This window comes from Rhinatrema bivittatum, chromosome 10 (genome assembly GCF_901001135.1).
Source record: "Rhinatrema bivittatum chromosome 10, aRhiBiv1.1, whole genome shotgun sequence".
Classification (NCBI taxonomy): domain Eukaryota; kingdom Metazoa; phylum Chordata; class Amphibia; order Gymnophiona; family Rhinatrematidae; genus Rhinatrema; species Rhinatrema bivittatum.
This window is the reverse complement of record NC_042624.1, coordinates 22,828,017-22,851,773: the sequence shown is the minus strand read 5'-3', so window position 1 is coordinate 22,851,773 and position 23,757 is coordinate 22,828,017. Positions and strand designations below refer to the sequence as shown.

The 23,757-nt window shown below is 49.0% G+C and overlaps 1 protein-coding gene across 1 annotated transcript in view; it reads right to left on the bottom strand.

Moving 5' to 3' along the window:
* Nucleotides 1–23,757, bottom strand: part of LOC115100348 (nucleoprotein TPR-like) — a 101,929-nt gene that overhangs the window by 7,275 nt on the left and 70,897 nt on the right. The window contains exons 4-10 of the mRNA XM_029618765.1: nucleotides 22,901–23,098; nucleotides 22,542–22,676; nucleotides 18,917–19,007; nucleotides 10,850–11,028; nucleotides 10,060–10,128; nucleotides 9,406–9,500; nucleotides 9,052–9,158 (exon numbers count right to left, since the gene is read on the bottom strand). Of these exons, the coding sequence (XP_029474625.1) occupies nucleotides 9,052–9,158; nucleotides 9,406–9,500; nucleotides 10,060–10,128; nucleotides 10,850–11,028; nucleotides 18,917–19,007; nucleotides 22,542–22,676; nucleotides 22,901–23,098 (874 nt within the window). The remainder of the gene's footprint in view (nucleotides 1–9,051; nucleotides 9,159–9,405; nucleotides 9,501–10,059; nucleotides 10,129–10,849; nucleotides 11,029–18,916; nucleotides 19,008–22,541; nucleotides 22,677–22,900; nucleotides 23,099–23,757) is intronic.

Genomic DNA, 23,757 nt, shown 5'->3' with positions numbered 1-23,757 from the left:
ACACCATACCATACTGGAGGAATAGCTATTAGACAGAAAGTGATGAGATGATTCCCATTCTATGCTATTTTTCTATCTAGTCTGTACTATAGGGATACACCCAAAACATGCTGGCGTGGTCACCTTTGACATACGTGTCACAGATTCACCATCATTATCTTAAAAGCTTAATAAGCATACAATAATAAAAACATTATAAAATCTAATGAGAGCACACACTGCACTGACACTCATTTACCAATAGGCTCACCAAAGGCTTCTTGAAATACATGGGCCTTCACCTGTTCTTTACCCATCTGGAAATGATAGGCTTTGAGGAAGCTAATTCTTTAACAGGTGCATACAACACAATGGAGAAATTACTACTTACCTGATAATTTCCTTTCCTTTAGTGAAGCGCAGGTCAATCCCAATGAGTGAGTTACACACTTCTGGCAGCAGATGGCGATGGAGCAAAAGCTGACATTACAGCTACCTAGTCCCACTCCCAACATCAGCCTGCCAGTATTCACTGGAAAAGTCAAACTGTGGACAAACCTGATTAAACTTGAACATTATTAGCAACAGGCAACCATTCTTGTTTCTCAACCAACAGGAACACTGAGCTCAGCCAAAAGAAGGAAGATATCCAAGGGCTAGAGATGCCACATACCAGTTATCAACTAAGAGCAGGAATCATACTCTGCATAGCTCGCCCTAAGAAGGTTAACCACAGATCCAAAGAGTCTGGGACTGACTTACCCTTCACTAAAGGAAAGGAAATTATCAGGTAAGTAGTAATTTCTCCTTCCTTAATGTTTGGGTAGGTCGATCCCAACAAATGGGATGTTCAAACGTTAATCCCGAAAAGGATGGGAGGCTGCCAGCAACCCAGTCAAAACTGCCCGCCCGTCTTCCCTAGCCCTAACATCCAAGCAGTAATGCTTGGAAAAGGTATGCATAAATGCTCATGTCGCTCAAGAAATTTCAGCAGGTGACAACAAACGAAGCTCCGCTCATGACACTGAGCTCTCATGGAATGTGGTCTACTCCGCTTCAGTAAGGCAACCTCAGCAGCCACACAGGCTGCCATAATGATCTCCTTAACCCAGCGGGCAATCGTTGCCAGCGTCACTGGGGTTCCCCTGCTTCCTCCACCATGCAGCACAAACAGGCGATCAGACTTCCAAACAGTCTTAGCCATCTCCAAGTACCGCAGGAAATGATGCTTGACGTCCAAGGATCACAAAACGCGGTACTCAGCTTCATCTCTGTTCCTGTCCAAGGCAGGCAGAGAAACGGACTGATTCAAATTAAAACCTGAAACCACTTTGGGCAAAAAAAGAAAACACATTGTCCGAAGCTGAACTGCACTCAGAGTCATACGAAGAAAAGGCTCAGGGCAGGAAAGACCTGATGTACCAAAGGAAAATTAGGGCTTACCTCCGATAATTTTCATTCCTGTAGTACCAAGGATCAGTCCAGACTCCTGGGTTGTGCTTCCGCACCAGCAGATGGAGACAGAACCAAACTTGTCAGGCTCCCCCTATATATACCAGGGTGCCACCCACAGCCTGTCAGTATAACGCAATGTCAAAGCAGAACTCTGAAAACTAAACACTAACACACACCCCGGAATAGTAACCGGAGAAAACTCCGGGCCCACAGTCCCCAAAGAGAGACCTGCCCCGGAAAGAGAAAAGCAGCATATAGCCACTGAACCATATAAAGGAAAACCCGCAACCTTCTCATAACAGACACCACCACAGTGGACTCTCCGAAAACTGAGAAAACACAGAGGGCGGGACTCTGGACTGATCCTTGGTACTACAGGAACGAAAATTATCGGAGGTAAGCCCTAATTTTCCTTTCCCTGTACGTACCGGATCAGTCCAGACTCCTGGGATGTACCAGAGCTGAAACCACTTGGGGTGGGATTCGGAGAGGCCCGCACGTAAAAACGCCTGCTGTGAAGGTGCCATCCCGTGAACACTGAACATTCACACGATAATGGCGGGCAATGCCCAGAGGCAGCCCTGCAAACACCTGGGTAGAGCTCCGCATACACTCCGCCCAGGAAACCGCCTGGGACCTTGTCGGCCCTTGAGTCCTCGCGGAACCGAAGTACCGCCAAGGAAATTATGCGGAACCTATGGTCTCCTTCAACCACCGACCCACGGTAGTCTTGGAGGCCATATTTTCCTTGGCCGTGACAACCACCAAGAGGTGATCCGCTGATTGATATCCTTCGACACCTCCAACTACCGCAGGAAAAATCCACGCACCTCCAACTTCCTTAAATCCCTCGCCAACGGATCCGACCCCTGAAGATCCTCAAGGAAGGAAGCTCCACCGACCAAGACCGGTGCAAGGAAATGAGGGGACCATGCGCAGCGTCACCCCAGCTTCTGGAATTCGCAAGAAAAAGGGCTCCCCGCAAATAAGGCCTAAAAACCTTGACACTCTACTGGCAGACGCCAACAAGAACCTTGTCTGCAATTGAGGTCCTTCAGGGTTGCCTCTTAAAAGCGTGGAACGGAAAGAGCACATAGGGCTTTGGGGACCATGGTCAAACCCCAGGAAGGACAAGCGAACCTTCAAAAACCGATCCGCCCCTTCGGGACTCTGTTCCAATCCGTACGGGCTGCGAAAAGTCTTACATCAAGAAAAGTCTCGAAAGCAACCGAGAGCCGCTACCTGTACCCTTAGGTAACTACAGGATAGCCCGAGTGCCAATCCAGTAGAAACCAAAGGACGAAACGGAGTACCGAGTAGCGGGAATTGACTGCCCAACTCACCATGATTCAAAGATATTCCACACTCACACAACCACCAAGGTAGTTGACTTTGATGACTCCTTCAGCGATCTCAGCAAGGCAGCAACCTCGCGTCACAATGCCCTGCGCCCCTTAATCGGCGCCTTTCCAAAACCATGCCGCCCGCCAACGCTATCTATGTAAGCGAAAACACCAGGGACCCTGGTGGAGGTGCTCCGGACATCAAGGCAACCACCGTGGTCCCTCCACCCCCAGGTTGAGGAGATCCGCAACCAGGGCCTTCCTGGCCATTCAGGAGCCCCTTCAACCTTGGATGGATGGGTCTCTATGTGCCGAAGGATCTTGCTGATCAGAGGCCAAGGCGGGAAACGTAGTTAAGAATATCCGTGGCCACAGGAACGTCAGGGCATCAACTCATCCTGCCCCCGATCCTCTCAGGCGAGCCAAGAACTACGGAACCTTGGCCTTCTGGAACGTCGCCATCAGATCCCTAGTCGGCGTGTCCCATCTGACGAGCAGAGATGGGATGCCCTGTCTGTCAGTCCCATTCACCTGGGCCGACCTGCTGGCGGCTCAAATCCGCATGAACTTTCTCGACCCTTGCTATGCGGGACGCCGCTATGCTGAGCAGGTGACGCTCCATCCCCTACAGCCGGAGACTAGCGTCAAAAAACCACCAGCTGACTTTTGGTTCCCCAGTGCCGAATGATGTAGGTCACCATTGTCGCGTTGTCTGAGAGGTCCCGAATCGACTTTCGTGGGACACATAGATCGGCCAATGTGACCCGAGCGTGGACCAACGGCCCTGAACCGACTTCCACCCCCAGACCAACGAGGCTCGCAGCCCGGGTGACCCCTGTCCAGTCAGGTGACTCTCGTCCATTCCGGCTTCGTCAAAGGTGACGGGGGAGAAAACTGCACCGACACTGGGTTCCATCCGTGGATTGCAATGGTCACATGTACGCGAAGACCAGGTACCAGGTCCCGCGTTGCCGCCATGGGTCCTATCTTCTGTAGATAAACCCAAACCGTCGTCGGCTGTTTCCGAACAAGAGTCAAACTTGCCCCCGTCATGAGTGGCCCCGCTCCAATGAAAGGAATACCGTCCCCTGGCTAATATCGAGCAACGCGTCTAGAAAAACACCAGGGACTGAGAGGGAACGAGAGGACTCTTTGTGGGAAGTGCCACCCCGCCTAGGGGACGCCCCAACCGCATTCACGAGTGACGGCGAACCATCAGGGGGGGCTCCGATGTTACCTGAACAGCCACAAATGTCAACAGTAGTCCTCCCTCCGCAGCTGTGCCGCTGCGACCACCATGCCTTTGGAAATCGGGGCTGCAACCAGCCCAAAAGGCAAGGCTGGAAACTGACACTGCTCTTCCCCCCAGACTTATAACCGGAGATGATTCTGGTGATTCGCACTGAGCCCGCCAAGAAATTAAGCCTCCATGAGATTAAGGAATATCAGGAATTTCCCCCCCAGCCCCATCGCTACCATGGCGGACCGTGGCGCCTTCGTGCGAAAAAAAAAAACGGGAACCGCCATGCGAACTGGTATGGGCCGGAAGGGTCCTTCCTCCTTTGACTCGGCGAAGGTCATGGAGTAATGTCCACTTCCTCGCTCCTGATGTGGGACTGGCACCACTGCTCCCAGCTGGAACAACCTATGCAAGGTTTGGTGGACCTCTCGGCGCCTGTGTGCCTTTCCGCACGGTGTTTGAATACCAACAGTACTCCTAGATCTGACATGATCCTAGTCCATTCCTTGCAGAAGAGAGACAACCTAGCCCTCACCCTGGGCACCAAGGAATGCTCCGGCTAGCTATCATCGTGCGGACTTAACGCGGGCCGTGGAAAGCGTGTCTTCTGATGTCCAGGGGAAGTAGCACCTGGGCGCAAGCCCACCTGTTTTCCTCTGAAAAGAGACCTGGAGGAGAAGGATGACCTGGGGTGTGGACTCCCCTCCGGGAGACGACTCACCTCAGTCTTCCACAGGAGGTCATCATATCATCCCCTCCTTCCCGACCAGTCGCTTCCCCTTGAATGGCAATGAACCCAGCATGGACCCAGATGCACCATCCACCGACCAGTTCCGCCATTACAGCCGACGTCTCACAGAGCCAGTAGCGGCCATGGAGCGTGCAGAAGTCCGAAAAAAACGATCATACCGGGCGTCCGCCCTACGATCATACCGGGCGTCCGCACTGCAGACCACTCCCGGCTCTCGGTGTTCGGCCTGGCGAGGCTCCTGTTCCGACCGGTCCTCTTGGCCAGAAGTCATTGGCCCCCCGTAGAACGGATCTGAGTGAGAATACTGCAAATTACTTTACAGACCCCTACGGCCAAGACTTCAGAGTCCCTCTTCACTTGGATTTCCGACTTCCGATCCTGAAGACCCCTCAGAGCCGTGGCATCCGGGACCGATATGGTAGTGCGCTTTGTGACCGCCGCCACAGCTGCGTCCACATTGGGAGCTCGCAGGACTTCCAAGACGTCTAGCCGTAAGGGTAAAGCTGGCCTCTAATCCCAAGTCCGATGTATCCCAGCCCCAAAATAGCAGGCTTAAAGCCGACATTGGGAAAGAAAGGTTGTAGGGGTCCACTCAGCCCCCGTACCCCCAGATCCATGGGAACGAGGCTAGACTCCTCTGGAGGTTTAGCGATCCCCAACTGCTCCAGGCTGGCTGGTATGAAGGTTCCCAGTTCGTCTCTACGGCAGAGACGAAAGACCCTGGGATCTTCGCCCCTCGCAGTCTGGCCCTGCTTCATAGTCCCTGGCGGCATGGCTCCGTCTACCTCTACCCCCCTCGGGGGTGGGGACAGGCCCTCCAGATCTTCCTCCGCCATGTCCTCCGAGGAACCCGAGGCGTCCTGTGGCGAGAGGGCCCTCCGAGCGCACCTTGCCCGCAAAGGTCCTGCAGCGGCCTCCCCCCGCCGAGAACATTCCCTCCCAGCAGGGCGGGCCCTCCAGGACTCTCCTGCTGAACGCCTGCGAGACATGCCAAAATAAACCCGAGGGAAGGGAGGAGCAGAAGCCACCCGAATGAAATCCTAAGGTGTCCCCTGCTCCCCCCCCGACGGGTCTGAGGGCGAGATACAGTCCCGGCCGAGGGCGCTATGGCACGAGAGAGAGAGAGAAAGCGAGAGAAAAAACGCGGGAGTTCCTACCCCCCGTAGAGTCCGGCGAAGCAACCAGGGCGACCGGCGGACCCTGCGCCAAAAAATGGCGACCTTTTCCGCATCTGCCTGCAGCCGTCTGCAGCCACTTTAGAACGCCGCGGGAGGGCCCCCCCCCCGCACGACTGGCCGCACGATCCGCCTGCTGGCCACCCCCTCGCGCGCCCTCTGAAGTCCCTTCCTCGCCGGGGATGCAGGCTGACACAGCCCATCCCCCCAAAGAAACGCGCGCGCCGACCCGCAGGCCGTACAGGCCGTGCCACGTGGCAGGCCGGGTCGGCCCGCGCCGCCGAGTGAATAAAAACGGCTTTCTTTTTTTTTTTTTTAAACATCCGCAGGGAGACGCCGATCGGGGAGGAAGGAGTCGAAAAAGAAAAATCAACCCGTGCCGCCGCGCCGCGAGACAACTTACCTCACCTTCATCTTTTTTTTTTTTTTTTTTTGAAACGACGCTGTCCCCTGGCGGGTGCTGAAGCAGCCTGGTTGGGGTGAGTGAGCCGGGCTCCCCGGTATCACCTCGGCTGGGCCGGTTCTCACCTGCAGGGTCCTCGACCCTTGGCCACAGCAGCCTACTACCAGGGGGGATGGCCCTCTCAGGACTTAGCAACCCCCTGGGAGGCTCAGGCCCAATCCTCTGGCGAACCTGCAAGAAAACAAACATCTCCCATTTTTTTTTTTTTTGTAAACTTTACTACCAAGAAGAGGGAAGAAAACAAAACCTAACTAGCCTTCCTACACCTTATACACCAACACTCAATTGAATCAGGCAGACTGTGGGTTAGGCATCTGACCATCTGCTGGAGACAGAGTTATACTGACAGGCTGTGGGTGGCACCCTGGTATATATAGGGGGAGCCTGACAAGTTTGGCTCTGTCTCCATCTGCTGGTGCGGAGGCACAACCCAGGAGTCTGGACTGATCCGGTACGTACAGGGAAACAGATTGTTACCAGAAAAACTGTCTTCAAAGTAATCAGCTGCAAGGAAAGAGTATGCAGCAGTCGAAAAGTCAGTCCTGCCAAGAACTCGAGGACTAAGTTAAGATCCCACAAGGGTATCAAAAGCCACAATGGGGGATGAAGATGTTTAGCTCCCCGCAAGAAACTGAACACATCCGATGGGAAGACAAAGGCCCTCTCTATTGACTCTTCCCCTGTAACAAGCCAGGTAATAAGGGCCAAAACTTAAGCAAGCCATCCCGTAAAAATTCCAAAGAGTAGAAATTATAGAAGGCGAATAACTGCACTTCAACAGCCGAGCCTTTTCAATGGCCAAACCGTAAGACAGAACCAACCCGGATCCTCATGCAGAATGGACCCCTAACATAACAAATCCATCTGAGACAGTAGCCGGAGGGGACTGCCCACCAGAAGTCTCTTGAGTTCAACATACCACGGCCTTCGAGCCCAATCCGGAGCCACTGAAAGAATGGTGTTGGTTTGATTCCAGTCTTCCATACCAGCTTGCCTATTAAAGTCCAAGGCGGGATTGCATACAGCAGGGCACCTATGGGGCCTGCAATGGACCTGACCTCTTTCTGGCACCATTCCTGAATGAGAGCATCTATGCCCATTGCTTTTGGGTCCCGCCAGCAACTGAAGAAGCATAGAACTTCCACATTGTTGAAGTTCGCAAACAGGTCTAGATCCAGTAGGCCGCAGCGGTTCACCAAGAGCTGAAAGGCCTTACCCGCCAACTCCCATTCTCCTGCTTCTGAGCTTCTCCTACTGAGGAAATCGGCTCGGATATTGTCCTTTCTGGCAATATTAATTTAATCACAATATTCTTTGTAAACCTATACTATATAACCACAATGTTCCTTGTAAACCGATACGATGTGCAAACGGTAATCGGTGCGGATAGTGGCATGCTGGGCACGCTCAGTGTGCCAGTCAAAGTTTCTAGGAACTTTGATAAATGTTTTCCGTGCCAGGCTCCATCCGATATCACCACCCATCTATGAGGACTACCATCCTGCTTGTCCTAGGAGAAACTCCGTAACCCCACTAATCTGACTCGGAATGGCCAAAAAAGGGAGAGGAGTTTGCCGGGATTAAAGTGGAAGGATGAGCATCCTCCATAAAGGAGGCCTCATTCTGGTGCTGCGAATCAGCAACAGGCACGGGAGCATGACTGGTGCTCCTGCCAAAACTGCAGCTGCTGAGACTCCCGTCCACAACAACTCAGGTCTTGCATCTGCACCCGAAAGCTGCTCCTGGCTTGGAGGGGAACCAAACACCCCCTAAAAACCCCGGAACACTCCCCAGGAATCTTTTCTGCCACGACGCAGGCTGAGCAGAGCAATCCCACAGCTGATATGAAGCGCCTGCAGCCATGGGCTCCGCAGCACTTATTCCTCTATTGCAGCCCTTAGCCACCTGCCCCAGGCCAGCACTGAAGTAAAACATTTCCCCTCTACAAAGACCATTTGCCCAACAGGGGAACTGGGCAACAGAAACATTCCTCCGGAACACTGTCTCGGCACAGGAGAGCCCTGCTTCGAGGGTCCCCCGACTGCCCTCGCACTTTCTAACTTTTTTGTTGTTGTTAAAAACAAAAAAATAAAAATAAAAACGGTTCTGTGAGAAGAGCACGAGAGTGAGGGAGGAAGGGAGAAAAAAATCAGGAAGATTCCTTCCAACTGCCCAAAGGTATAACAAAAACCTCCCGAGGAATTTTTTTTCCCCCAGAAGAAGAGAGGCCCCTCCCCCTGGGTTCTACCAAATCCCTTCTGGGACTGGAAACCCTTGTTAACAGGCTTGCACGGACTGGGACTCCAGAGGCTTGGCCCAAAACAACTTTACAAGGTATTCTGCTCCACCACCAGTTTGCCCTCCCATCTGCTGGAGTCTTCCTGCGCTGCACTACCTAGACATCCTGGCATTCTGTCACTGGAGAAATCACCTGCTGGAAGGGGGATATAACCTACCTATTAGGATGGGACTGGTGTAGGAGGACAAAATGGAACTATTTTGGTTACTTTTGCAAATGCTCAGTTTAAGACATTTTCCGTAAGTTAAACAAAAATTCCAAACTCCTCTCCCCCCCAAAAAAAGAATGTATTCATGTTAGAAGGCTACAGAAATGCAGTTTGGTTTACAGTATTCCTCACCCTTACCTCCCTGTGATGCAAGCTGGCCGAGATCCGAGTGGCTGGAACTGGTCTGTGGCATGTCCTCAGGAGGTCCGAACCTGAATCGAGGAACTCCAGCAACTTGAGGGGAACTAGAAATGCAGCGCACAGTTAGGAACCCAACAGACTGTAGAAGTTTGCTCCTCCAACCCTGCCAATCAGACGTTATACTGCTGACACGTCAATGACTTGCATGGACTGAATTTTGGTAAGAGATGGGCTTGCACTTCAGTTTGAGACCAATTAATTTTATTGATGATCTTGAAGGAAATGGGACTACACTACAAAAAGGAAAACTGGGATTTTCTTATGTGACATACTAACGTCTGCTTGACTTACTGAATGGCTTCTGCAAATCCGTCAGTACGGTGTGGCACCACAAGAGTCGGTGTGCTCGGCACGGTCCTGTCCTCATCGTCAAAAAAGTGCTGTTGCTAAGACAACAAAACGTTTTGAAATGTGTCTTATCCTGCTCACTTTGTGCCTGCTGCTCCTAACAGAATCAGGGCGGGTGATCCGCCTTAGGCGCACACTTTAGGCAAAACGCATGTAGCTCCTCACAGATTCACAATATGCAAGTGAGCTCCACGGCAAACACTTCACATACAGATCAGGCAGCATCTAGCACGCTCAAGGCTTTGGGCTTCAAGCAAATTAGAACGGCTAATGTTTGGCCATCTAAATTGTAATTTAGGCCAGCTTCATTAAGCTTTTCCCCCCATAGAGCTGGAAAACAGTCTTAATGAATGAGGCCCTTTGTAGAAGGATGTATTCCTTGATCAGGCTTTAAATATTTTAGCATGAGAGAAGAGACATCATGTTGAATTATAGTTTATAACCTAACATCTATCCAGAGCCTGAAGTGTCACATTGTATTTCCACCTGTGGATTATAGGGGAATACATGCACATCTAATTCATGCATTACAAAATGGCTGGGAATCAAAGTGCATACAGGGTCCAGAGTTATTTCAAACATGAGTGTCTTACTTACCATGCCGCCTATGCCAGGGGTCAGCTGAAGTCCTCTCCCCACGGACTGCCTACGACTCATCTGGATTCGCTTTATGGTAAAGGAAGGCATTCACATTTAGAGGTTCAAGACCTTACTACAGATTCATGCAGCAATATCTACACGTCAAAACATTAATCCACAGTAATGATCCTTTTTTATGATAGATATAACCAAACAATAATATGGATAGGGAAAAAATGCCATATCAAATGCCTTCCTCCTCTGTGCCCCAGGCTGCTACAGAAACTCCAAACATTAGCTATGGGGTGAAGGGGAAAGAGGAACAGAGCTGTAATTAAATGTAGCCATCTGTGCATGCTAGCAAGCCTCTAGAAACAATGCGCTCCCCTTTTCTATTATATATTTAATCTAGCAATGGAAAAACTTTAGATCTAAAAGGATCAGATCCCCATCTTAAACACTTAGGTGCCATTTCAGGCTCATCTCCTTCAATTTATATTTCTTCAAAATTCCTCGTAGATCATACTTGAAACCATTTCCCAGAGCACAGATAGAAACATCCACTCAGTATGTTTTACATCATTACTCATGAAGGGTGCTGCAATAAGTGCCAGAAACAGAATACACCAGGATGCTGCTGCTGGCGGGCCTACCAAACGCGATGGTTTGCATGGAAAACTCCTAAAGCACTGCCCAGAACAGCTCCTTACAAAGTAACGCTTCTGGATATACAGTAAGAGCAACGTGAAATTGTGAAATGCGAACTAGAGACTTGGGAGTGGACTTAAGCAGATGGGGATCTGAGCACCTGTGCTGGTGGTCCCAGCTCCTGGGGTGGAGCGTGAATAGTTAGCCGTGGTGGGAGAGAGTGTGGAGGTCTCCGCGGTGACTGAGGGGGTCGGGATCCTGGTCTCTCGGAGGCAGAGGAGGGCTGTTCTCTCCCGTCATGAGAGAAGCTGGACTCTGCAGTAGTGGTGCTTCCATCTCCTAGAAAATAAAATAGCATTTAACTCATTATCAGTGCTGCTGGGCCCAAATCACAAATACACACGAACATCATTCACTAAAGAGTAGCACAAAAGGAGTTACATTGTTCGCACCACACAAGCAGAATAGGGCAGTAACACTGGCACAGTAAGTATCACTGAAATAAAGGAAAATTGGTTCTTACCTGCTAATTTTCATTCCTGTACCACGGATCAGTACAGGACAGCTGGGTTTTGCCTCCCCTCCAGCAGATGAAGACAGAAAAGATTCTTGAGGACTCCGTCCTATACCCCTGAGGTGCCACCTAGAGTCTGCCAGTATTACGCTGTACTCAAGCAGAAAAACAACAAGAACCATAACTTCACACAACAACCTCCCCCACCAAAGAGCAGAGGGAGTGAAGGAAACAAGGAACTTAAGTAACTCAACTCTGCCCATATCTTTACCTCGAACAAGGGGGCACTGAATACACACAGAATATAAGGGAATCCCAGCCGAGCAGACTCTCCTTTTCCTCCTGGGTGGGAGTCTGGACTGATCCGTGGTACTACAGGAACGAAAATTAGCAGGTAAGAACCAATTTTCCTTTCCCTATACGTACCTGGATCAGTCCAGGACAGCTGGGATGTACCAAAGCTTTCCTAACCAGGGTGGGACCGAGAGAGTCCTGCTCGGAGAACACTAGCTCTGAAGGAACTGGGCTCTGGAGCCCGGACATCCAGTCGATAATGCCTTGCAAAAGTATGCGGAGATTTCCAGGTAGCCACCCTACAAATTTCTTGAGACGACACCTGTTGACATTCCGCCCACGAGGCCACCTGCGACCGAGTACAGTGCGCTTTAAGACCAGATTGAATCGGACGGCCCTGAACCAGGTACGCCGAAATAGCAGCCTCCTTTAACCTCCTGGAACCCTTCTGACCCTTTTCTGGGTCTACTCCACAGAATGAAGAGATGGTCCGAAAGATGGAAACTGTTCGTAACCTCCAAGTAACGCAACAGTACCCTCTTTATGTCCAACTTGCGCAAATCCCTAGACTCTTGAGAAGAAGAATCTAGACCGGTAAAGGAAGGGAGCTCCATGGACTGGTTTAAATGAAAAGAGGATACCACTTTCGGGAGGAAGGAGCGAAACGTTCTCAAGGAAACTCCTGCTTCAGAAATCCGTAAGAAAGGCTCCCTGCAGGATAAGGCCTGAAGCTCGGAAACCTGTCTCGCGGAAGCAATAGCCACCAGGAAAAGAACCTTTAATGTCAGATCTTTCAGGGTCACTCGTTTGAAAGGTTCAAAGGGAGCACTACAAAGTGCGTAGAGAACCAAATTCAGCTTCCACGAGGGACAAGGACTCCGAACCAGTGGATGCAGATGCTTAGCTCCTCTCAGAAAACAAGCAACATCTGGATGAGAGGCTAGCACAACCCCCCCTGTACTTTTCCACGGAAACAGCCAAGAGCTGCCACCTGAACCCACAGTAAATTGAATGCCAGCCCCTTGGCCAGACCTGCCTGCAAAAATTCCAGAACATCCGGGATCGAAGCTCTATCCGGCTACACCCTGTCTTCGAGACACCAAGACTCAAACATTCCCCAAACTTGAACGTATGCCCTGGAAGTAGAAGTTTTACGGGAATGTAAAAGCGTGGCCATCACCGCATTCGAATAACCCTTACTCCTCAACCTGCGCCGTTCAAAAGCCATGCATCTAAACAAAAGCGTTCTGCCTCTCCGAAACAAACAGGACCCTGATGCAGAAGAGTTGGAGAAGGACGAAACACCTCAGCGAACCATCCACTGCCAGATTCAGGAGGTCCGCAAACCACGATCGCCCTGGCCACTCCAGCGCCACGAGAATCACTCTGCCTGCGTGAACCTCGATGCGGCGGAGAATCTTGCCTACCAACGGCCATGGTGGGAACAGGTACAACATAATGTCCTGTGACCAAGAAGGACCAGAGCATCTACTCCTTCCGCTCCTGGCTCCCTCCGACGGCTGAAGAACTGAGGAGCCTTGGCATTGCCAAATGTCACCATCAGGTCCACGGCGGGCCTGGACCAGAGGTCGCACAGAAGAAGAAACGCGGAGAGCTCTCACTCCCCTGGATCCAACTGGTGGCAGCTGAGAAAATCTGCTTGAACATTGTACACCCCAACAATGTGAGAGACCGCTATCCGGTACAGGTGCCTCTCCGCCCAGATGATTAAAAGCCGAGCCTCTGTTGCCACCGGACGGCTCCGGGTTCCGCCCTGACGATTGATGTAAGCCACCATCATCGCATTGTCGGAGAGTATTCTCACCGATCTCCCCTGTACCACAGGGAGGAAAGCTTGGGACGCTAACTGAACTGCTCTGGTTTCCAAGCAATTGATGGACCAGGAGGCCTCTGCTCTGGTCCATTGTCCCTGGACTGCTGTCCCTTGACAAACAGCTCCCCAGCCGGAGAGACTGGCATTGGTGGTCACCACTATCCAACAAGGAATCTCTAAATCCACCCCCTGGTGCAAATTATGCAGCGAAAGCCACCAAGGAAGACTGGAGTAAGCCTTGTCCGTCAGGGGCAGAACAAGATGAAATTTCTGCGAGATGGGATCCCACCGGGAGAGCAAGGCTGATTGAAGAGGACGCATATGCGCAAAGGCCCATGGGACTAGATCGATCGTCGAAGCCATTCAACCCAGTACTTGCAAGCAATCCCTGCGAGGTGAGCTTGGAAATCCTCTCTTCTGTCAGAAAAATCTTTCCTAAGGCCGTGTCGAAGCAAGCCCCCAGAAACTCCAAAGTTTGGGAGGGAATCAGATGACTCTTCTTGGGGTTGACCATCCATCCCAATGAGTCCAACATCAGGAGCACCCTCACGACCACCTCCTTGCAGAGGCGCTCTGTTTTTGCTCGAATCAGCCAATCGTCCAAATAGGGATGTACCAGTGTCCCCTCTCTTCTCAGGGCTGCTGCTACCACCACCATCACACCTTGGTGAAAACCCTGGGCGCAGTCGCTAGACCGAATGGGAGCGCGCAAAATTGAAAATGCCGCCCGAGGATCGCAAACCTCAGATATTTCTGATGATCCAAATGCATCGGTATGTGCAGGCACGCTTCAGTCAGGTCCAGAGATGCCAAGAATTCTCCCTTGTGCACCGACGCTATTATGGAGCGAAGAGTTTCCATAAGAACATAAGAAAATGCCATACTGGGTCAGACCAAGGGTCCATCAAGCCCAGCATCCTGTTTCCAACAGTGGCCAATCCAGGCCATAAGAACCTGGCAAGTACCCAAAAACTAAGTCTATTCCATGTTACCATTGCTAATGGCAGTGGCTATTCTCTAAGTGAACTTAATAGCAGGTAATGGACTTCTCGTCCAAGAACTTATCCAATCCTTTTTAAACACAGCTATACTAACTGCACTAACCACATCCTCTGGCAACAAATTCCAGAGTTTAATTGTGCGTTGAGTAAAAAAGAACTTTCTCCGATTGGTTTTAAATGTGCCCCATGCTAACTTCATGGAGTGCCCCCTAGTCTTTCTACTATCCGAAAGAGTAAATAACCGATTCACATCTACCCGTTCTAGACCTCTCATGATTTTAAACATCTCTATCATATCCCCCCTCAGCCGTCTCTTCTCCAAGCTGAAAAGTCCTAACCTCTTTAGTCTTTCCTCATAGGGGAGCTGTTCCATTCCCCTTATTTTGGTAGCCCTTCTCTGTATCTTCTCCATCACAATTATATCTTTTTTGAGATGCGGCGACCAGAATTGTACACAGTATTCTGAAACAGAGGCATCTTTAGGGTGCAATTTACCCTCTTTAAATTGAGAATGGGCCAGAAGGTGCCCTTCTTTGGTATCACGAAGTAGATGGGGTAGCGCCCGCGCCTTAGCTCTCCTTCGAGCATTTAACTATGGCTCCCAGTTCCTGCAAACGCTGCAGGGTGGCTCGCACCGCCTTGCGCTTTTGGTGATACGCACAAGAGGACACTAAGTAATGCTCCTTGACCAATCGAGCAAAATCTAAAGCGTAGCCATGCTCTATTATGCTGAGGACCCACTGGTTGGTGGTCAATTTGGCCCACTCCTCCAGGAACAGGGATAACATTCCCCCTATTCTCGGGACGGAAGGGTGAACCGGCCTCACTTCATTATGTTGTCTTGGGGCCCCCATGTGACTGTGGTGCTCCATCTGTGGCAGGCCTGCGGCCTCGAAAGGACTGGTTCCAAGAAGATTGGCGGTACCCTGGCAAAACAACGAACCGGCGGACTGTGATGAGTGGAAATGACGATTTCACCTAAATCTCGCCCGCTGCGGAAAGGACCCTCTTGACCTGGGCCTATTCCTTCAGCAACCTGTTTACCTTATTCTCTCCCAGAGACTTAATCATCTCCTCCAGCTGTTGCCCAAAAAGCAGCTTACCTTTGAACAGTAGAGAACCCAGCTGCACCTTAGAGGAAACTCTGCCGACCAATTTCTAAGCCATAGGAGCCTGCGAGCTGAGACCACAGAGACCATGGTCCTGCCCAAAGTATGCAAGAGATCATATAGAGCATCCGCCTGCCAATCCTGCACCCAACGGAGACAAGCCCATTGCACGAAACTGCTGCATATAGCAGCCTGGACCCCTAGAGCTGAAACCTCAAAGATCTTCTTAAGTTGCAGCTCCAATTTTCGGTCCTGCAAATCTTTCAGTGCAGTGACCGAAATAGTTGTCTTCTTTTGACCGCCGAAACCGCGGCATCCACCTTAGGGACCTTGAGCAAATCGAAAGCCTCCTCCGGAAGCGGATACAACTTGTCCATAGCTCTGCCCATCTTCAATCCAAGGTCTGGTGTGTCCCACTCCTTAAACAAAAGGTCCGTAACAGACATATGAAAAGGAAAAAAACGAGCGGGGCCCCTGAGGCCGACCATTACCGGATCCATGACCCCGAATCTAGTATCTGGGGGAACCTCAATACCCAGTTCATCCAGAATGGCGGGAATAAGAGGACCCAGCTCATCTTTTCGGAACAGCCGCACTACTTTGGGTCATCGCCCTCTACCATAGGTGAGCCATGACCGGTTCCATGGCCCCGAATCTAGTATCCTCTGAGGGAACCTCAATATCCAGTTCATCCAGAATGGCGGGAATAAGAGGACCCAGCTCATCTTTTCGGAACAGCCGCACTACTTTGGGTCATCGCCCTCTACCATAGGTGAGCCATGACCGGATCCATGGCCCCGAATCTAGTATCCTCTGAGGGAACCTCAATATCCAGTTCATCCAGAATGGCGGGAATAAGAGGACCCAGCTCATCTTTTCGGAACAGCCGCACTACTTTGGGGTCATCGCCCTCTACCATAGGCGAGTCCACTGGTTTAACTGGCTGAAGCAGAGGATCCGGGTCCGCATCTGGCCCCTCCCCAGGAGCTTGCAGGGGAGACTGACCCGCATCCGAACTGTACACCGGACAAGAAAGAGTGGAGAGGGCGCGTCACCTTGGGATCCCCTCTGGCCCTGGAAGATCTGGCGCGCTTGTGTGAAGAGGACCCCCTCCCAGCCCCCGACGTTGCAGGGAGCAGCCATGAGATCTTGGGACATAGACTTTTTGCCGCCTTGCGGGCCTTAAAAACTTTGTGTAACATCATGACAAACTGAGGAGAACGAGGAAGAAGATCCATCAGTGTCTTGTCCCTGCCCCTCCTCTAAGGAATCATCCTGATCCTCTGGAGCCTTGCCCCCCCCCCCCCGGGGCAGCTGGCTGAGGTGACAAAGGTGGCGGGGGAGGTCCACTCCTCCAGCGCTGCCTGCTCCCGATTCCTAACAGTCTGCAGCAAGGCCTCAGTCCCCGCACTCAATTTAAAAGGATCCAAGGCCTGCCGCAACCGATCGGGCCTCTCAGGCTCCCGGCGCGGCTTAGAGCTGTCCCTGCCAGCCTTGTGCTAAAACGCTGCCGTAGAAGGGCCTTCTCCTCCCGACAATCTGTGCAAATTCCCACGCAGGAGAGCCGCGTGCGTGCACTGCCGCACAAAGAGCAGGCCACACAACGAGGCATGATCCCCGGCCTCGATTAGAAAAGGTATCCGAAAAAAACCCGCGGTGAAAATGGGCTTCTGAGCGAGGAATCGGCCAGCGAAAACGGCGTCAGGAGGGAACGAGGAATTGAAGTGACCGCTAGGCTGGTGAGAGGAGAAAAATAAATACCTCACAATTTATTTTTTTTTACCTTGCTCCAAGTGGTCCCACTGAGGGCGAGTGAAACGGGACCCCCGGTATCACCCCCAGCTGTGGGCAGTTTCAGGGTTCCCAGCCCTCTGCTCTCGAGCCTCTAATACCAGGGGGGATGGACCGACCAGGACCTGACAACCCCCTGGAAGGCTAAAATACTAACTTTTTCTTTTTTAAAGGTTCCTAACCCCAACTTCTGCTTACTGTCTCTATTCAATCTAACCTTCTTTAATACTAGCAAACAGCACTAAACTCCTAACACTGATAACTGACTCTAGGTTTTCCACCTCCACCATCTGCTGGAGACAGAGAAATACTGGCAGACTAGATGGCACCTCAGGGGTATAGGACGAAGTCCGCAAGGTTCTTCTCTGTCTCCATCTGCTGGAGGGGAGGCAAAACTCAGCTGTCCTGGACTGATCCGGTTACGTACAGGGAACTATGAAATGCTGGTCTCAAACAAATTCTCAGTCAATTTATCAAAGTAAAGGTCACCCACACTACTGTATTAAAGCCAACCCTATTTAGTGATTTTATTAAAAGTCATCATAATGGGGCTTACTCATCAAAACCCCAACTTCAATAGTGTAAGCAACGCACTCAAAGGCAGCAGGAAAACAGTTTCTGGGAAATGTGTAGGTGTGCAAACATTATCTAGAGGAGTCATCCCTTGCAGGGGCACAGCTGAATATTCTGAGCCAACTCAGTTTTTGCAGCGTAAGAAAAAAAATTGCTGGTGGCCTATTGTGTCCTGATATTCTGTTACTTCCACCAGTCAGGCGGTCATCTTATGAAGTACTATACCCTATTTTTATTAAGGCATAACACTGAAGAGGCACTAGATTAAGATAGAACATTGAAGAAGGGCCAAAAAACAGATTATTAAATCAAAATAGACACGAGGGGCATTAGAACACCACATTTATCAATGATTTTCTCTCATTCTGGACTAACAAAAACCTATGTTTGAGGTCTAACATGTCTGCATGCAAATACTGGAAGTCAGAGTTACACCTTCTCTGTTTACATCTCATCTCCTCTGCCGCCATGGTTCTGGGCTTTTCTTGTACCTTTATTACTACTGCATTACCTGTGCCATCTAATATTTTAAAAAACGCAGGAAAAAATTGCATCCTCATCCAAAAATCTCAATTAGAATGCTTTGTGATATTTGGTATGAGGAGATTTGAATGAAGTATTTGTCTTCACTCTTTCATGCTATAACAGTCATATCTCAAGACAGTCATTGGCTGCCAAAAATTATCTATTCAACTGGTACTGAGCAGAAGAATAAATATTTATGTGGACAATGTAATTCATTTTGGTATTGAGCAGGAGTAGAGCTTAACTTAAAGCAACCACTTACTCAGCTATCATCCAGCACGTGCAGGATGTCTGGTTCTCGTTCCCATTTCCATAAGCCATCCTTACTCTGGGAAAACCCTGTTTGTAACTTAATGAAGCTGGACCTAGAAAGTGGGCAGCCAGGTCTTCAGCTCCCTTGGGCCTGGCCTCTCTGGCTCTCACCAGCTGTTACCTGCCCCTTTCATACATGAGCTTATTGGAGTGACCTGGATGGTGGTTGGGAAAAGAGATAACAAACATTCCCCCTATCCTCGGCCACGTTTGTCTGTGTGAATCGTCCAGAAGAGACCCTTTCCGAAGCAAGAGCAGCACACTTTGCCCTCACCACTGTTTTGAGAGTCAGCTGCTCTCTGGCTGCCATCTCCTCCTCCCATGCTTTCCTCGTTCTCAGTACCTGGGTCAGTCCCATCTGCGCCCTAAACACAAACAAATTAGTGCAAACATGAGCAAATGTAGGCATTAAAGGATAGTAGTATGAAAAGCCTGTCACTTACAGTTGAAACGTTTGAAGAGAAAAAGATACACACGTATACATATACAAATGCACAACTCTTCATAATTTATTACTTTTCCCAATTACTGCTAGCTTTTGGCTATATCACAGCTAAAATTTACTAGAGATGGGCTAGGAAAAGTTATAGGATTTTTACACATTTTATAAGAAGTTAGTTTTAAAAATTCATCTCCCAATTTTGGAAAACCCATTACAGCCAGCAAAATCAGATACTCCACAAATTTTAGCCTTGTTTTAATAAAATATTGTGTGTATTTCTAGACTGTTTTCCAAATCTAGTTCAAGGCGATTCACCACCTTTTTTTTTCCAGGTATAATAGGTCCTTTCCCCAAAGAGCTTACAATCTAAGTGAGCTCCAGAGGCACAGGGAAATAAAGTGACTTACCCAAGATTACAGGGAATGCCAGTGGCAGAAGAGGATTTTGAACCTGGATTCCCTTGAGTCACAGCCCACAGCTCTAACTTATAAGCCACTAAAGCTAGATGACCCCAGTTTCATTTACCACTACTCCAGGCTAGAGCACTCCTTTGTCATACTCTGCAGATTCTGAAACAGGTTTTCCACAGCTTGAATCCTTCTGTGACTCAAGGAAAACACGGAATTATGGCGGCAGCTGCATGTGCAGTGCAGGAACAAGTGGAAACCCCATGCAAAATCACAGATTTGTAGTCTACTTTCCAAAGGAAAAGCAGGCTTCTAAGATCACGGTGTTTGTGTCTCTAATAAGGGGAAGTTTTCCTTACCTGTTAATTTCCAGTCCCAGCTCTGCTTGGATTGCTTCCCCCTACCAGCAAATGGAAGCAGAGAACATGGTATTTTTCCCTCATGACAGCATAACCTCTTCCTGTGTATGGTCGGCCCATTCTAATTGGGGAGCACAGCTGGAGCCTGACCCCGGGCCTGTTCCTCTCTTGGTCTGTCGGTTCCGAAAGGGCTGGGACCGTCCGGAGAGACGAGGTGCCTGGAACTGCGAGCTCCTGTAGGGTCTAAAGCGCTGCGATCCTCTGCCCTTGGTGCTTCTGGGGGAGGGACGCTGAGATCTTCTATCTTCCAGTAGCCAAGACACTGGGATTCACCCCACTTGCTGGCTAATTTCTCCAATTCGCTTCCGAATAAGAGAGATCCTTTAAAGGGCATTCTTGTGAGATTCGCTTTAAAGGTCGCGTCAGCAGACCAATTCCGCAGCCACTACCGAGGCTACTCCTCTGCTGAGGTACGCACCAGATCTGAGCTTGCATCCATCAGGAAGGCTGCTGCAGGTTCCATCTTCTCACCAGTATACGTTCCGCAGTTATTTGCCTCTCTTGAGAGGAGCAAGCAGGAACTTGCCACCAGTGCACAGCAGGAAACAGAGAGTAGGATTAAATGGACAATTTTCTCAGTGGAAGGGAGTGGACAGTGGAGTGCCTCAGGGATCTGTATTGGGACCCTTACTGTTCAATATATTTATAAATGATCTGGAAAGAAATACGATGAGTGAGGTAATCAAATTTGCAGATGACACAAAATGTTCAGAGTAGTTAAATCACAAGCAGATTGTGATAAATTGCAGGAAGACCTTGTGAGACTGGAAAATTGGGCATCCAAATGGCAGATGAAATTTAATGTGGATAAGTGCAAGGTGATGCATATAGGGAAAAATAACCCATACTATAATTACACAATGTTGAGTTCCATATTAGGTGCTACATCCCAAGAAAGAGATCTAGGTGTCATAGTGGATAACACATTGAAATCGTCGGCTCAGTGTGCTGCGGCAGTCAAAAAAGCAAACAGAATGTTGGGAATTATTAGAAAGGGAATGGTGAATAAAACGGAAAATGTCATAATGCCTCTGTATCGCTCCATGGTGAGACCGCACCTTGAATACTGAGTACAATTCTGGTCGCCGCATCTCAAAAAAGATATAATTGCGATGGAGAAGGTACAGAGAAGGGCAACCAAAATGATAAGGGGAATGGAACAGCTCCCCTATGAGGAAAGACTAAAGAGGTTAGGACTTTTCAGCTTGGAGAAGAGACGACTGAGGGGGGGATATGATAGAGGTGTTTAAAATCATGAGAGGTCTAGAACGGGTAGATGTGAATCAGTTATTTACTCTTTCGGATAGTAGAAAGACTAGGGGACACTCCATGAAGTTAGCATGGGGCACATTTAAAACTAATCGGAGAAAGTTCTTTTTTACTCAACGCACAATTAAACTCTGGAATTTGTTGCCAGAGGATGTGGTTAGTGCAGTTAGTATAGCTGTGTTTAAAAAAGGATTGGATAAGTTCTTGGAGGAGAAGTCCATTACCTGCTATTAAGGTCACTTAGAGAATAGCCACTGCCATTAGCAATGGTTACATGGAATAGACTTAGTTTTTGGGTAATTGCCAGGTTCTTATGGCCTGGATTGGCCTCTGTTGGAAACAGGATGCTGGGCTTGATGGACCCTTGGTCTGACCCAGTATGGCATGTTCTTATGTTCTTAAGCTCAAAGTAAGAAGGATCCCAGCTGAAACGAGGTAGCTGTTTCTTTAATGCTGCAGCACACGTGGCTCCGGAGTGAAAAGGAAGAATTTTCTGCACTGTGGGAAACAAAGGAATGCACAATCTGCACGCTGCAGCTTCACGATGGTTGCCATTCCCGCTGTGGCAGCAAGCACAGCAGCAGGAACAGGCTGAAGCACTTACTCTGCAGATCTGCACCGGACTGCTAATTCACTGAGTGACTCGCACTCCTTGTCCTGTCTGCACACGTGGCAGAGAGAACGAAACAGGCTCAGATAGAGAGGCAATAAAAGAGGAAGGAAGGGAAAAAAAATCACTTATCTGGAAGACCCCAGCGTTCAGCCGAAGGAAAGGGTACAAAACTTTCACCTCAGGAATTGCCTTGTCTAAATGCTCAACTGAGGGAGGGAATACAGACTGCCCGTCTAAATTACTTTTGTCATTTTTTTTCATCTGGCCTCAGTTCACAGCAGGCTGTCGTCAGCATGGGAGCCTATAACCAAATATTTTAAATCTGTCTCTATCTGCTGGTTGGGAGGCATAACCCGTGTGTCCAGACTGGCTGAAGAGGAAGTAGAGCTTTAACTTTTACCCAAACAATAATGCTGTGGAAATGTGAATGCGGGGAGCACTACAATGATTGACCTTAAGACGACAATATCTAATATTTGAGGAATCTTGTTAGTATTGGAATTTTTTTACCTTTAGTTATGAAAGGAGAAAAATGTCCTTTATAATTAAGGCACTAAATTAGAGTAAGAAGACGAGAGAGTGTAGATTGGTTTTGAAGAATTTAAGTCAGTTTTACAATATACCTAGTTAATTTTGTAGATTTGAAACACTGCACAGAAGAGACATGACGACATTAGATCATTTTCTCACATCCCAAAACCATGGAGAGGTCATGCCAATGCCCACCTCGGAAAGAACCATTCACTCACCTCGCCATCATCTGCTTCATAGGCATCATTGCCATCGGCACTGCCAGTTTCTTCATTACTAGCTTCGCCATCATCGCCCATCCCTGTATCTTCATCATCTTCATCTTCCTCTTCCTCTTCATCTTCTTCATAGTCCTGTTCATAATCGATACAACATTGCAAGACATTGTAACATGGCCTGAACCCTTTCTTTGGATAACAGTATCGTATTAATTTCTAGTTGTTTCAATCACAACTAGTAAACGTTTTATAACAAAGAAAGCAAATGCCCCAGAGTGTGAGTTAGGGACTGAACAGAACCAGTTTGCCATTAATAATGGAGAAGTTGCTTGAAAAGTTCATCAAATATTCTCTCTTACCTCTTGTTCGCCCTCTTCGTTTTCCTCCTCGTCATCTTCCTCATCATCACTGTCAATGACGATCACATCAGTTCGTGGAGGCTGCAAATACTCAGTTAATGGGGGAAGGTCAGAGGGCTGAGGTGAAGGGTCCAGCAGGAGGGAATGAGACGTCTCCTCTCCATCTTCCATGGCTGTGTAGTCACCCTGAGTTGCTCCCTGCAAGAACAAAACCAGACACTTAGATATTAAACCACGTCTTTTGTTTTAACTCAAACACTTAAATATACCACAAGCAAAGCACGTTTGCTCACTGTGCACAATTTAAAATCTCATATTCTGCAGCTTCCAAGCAATCAGCATTCAGTGCGGATTACATATAAAACTCTCATAAAATAAACAAAATGTAATAGAACAAATCAGATATACCACTCACAGACATGGAATCAAGTTATCCAAATGCTTCCTTAAATGAAATGCTTTAACTTGCTTCCTGAATACCACTGCATCATCTTAAACCCTCAATCGTACCAGTAAAAAGAGTTCCATAACAGCAGCCTTTGAACTTCAGAGCTTAGAAACAAAATCAAAACTCTCAAATCACAATTCTTCCCCGACCGATCATCATAAGAATCAGAAAAACAAACCTATCCAAACAAAATGGAACTTTTGATTTTCTTTAACAATGAATTAGCATATTCATTGCATGATGTTTTTATGTAGTCGCCTGAGATGGAAGAGGAAGGATCCTTGATTAGGTTTTTGATAATTTCAAAGAGTAGTTTTGCATTAAACAATACACCATGAATCTGTTTTGCATAGGTATTATTTTTCTAGATCTTCCATCGAGTGGATTTTTTCTCCATTGCTTTTCAGAT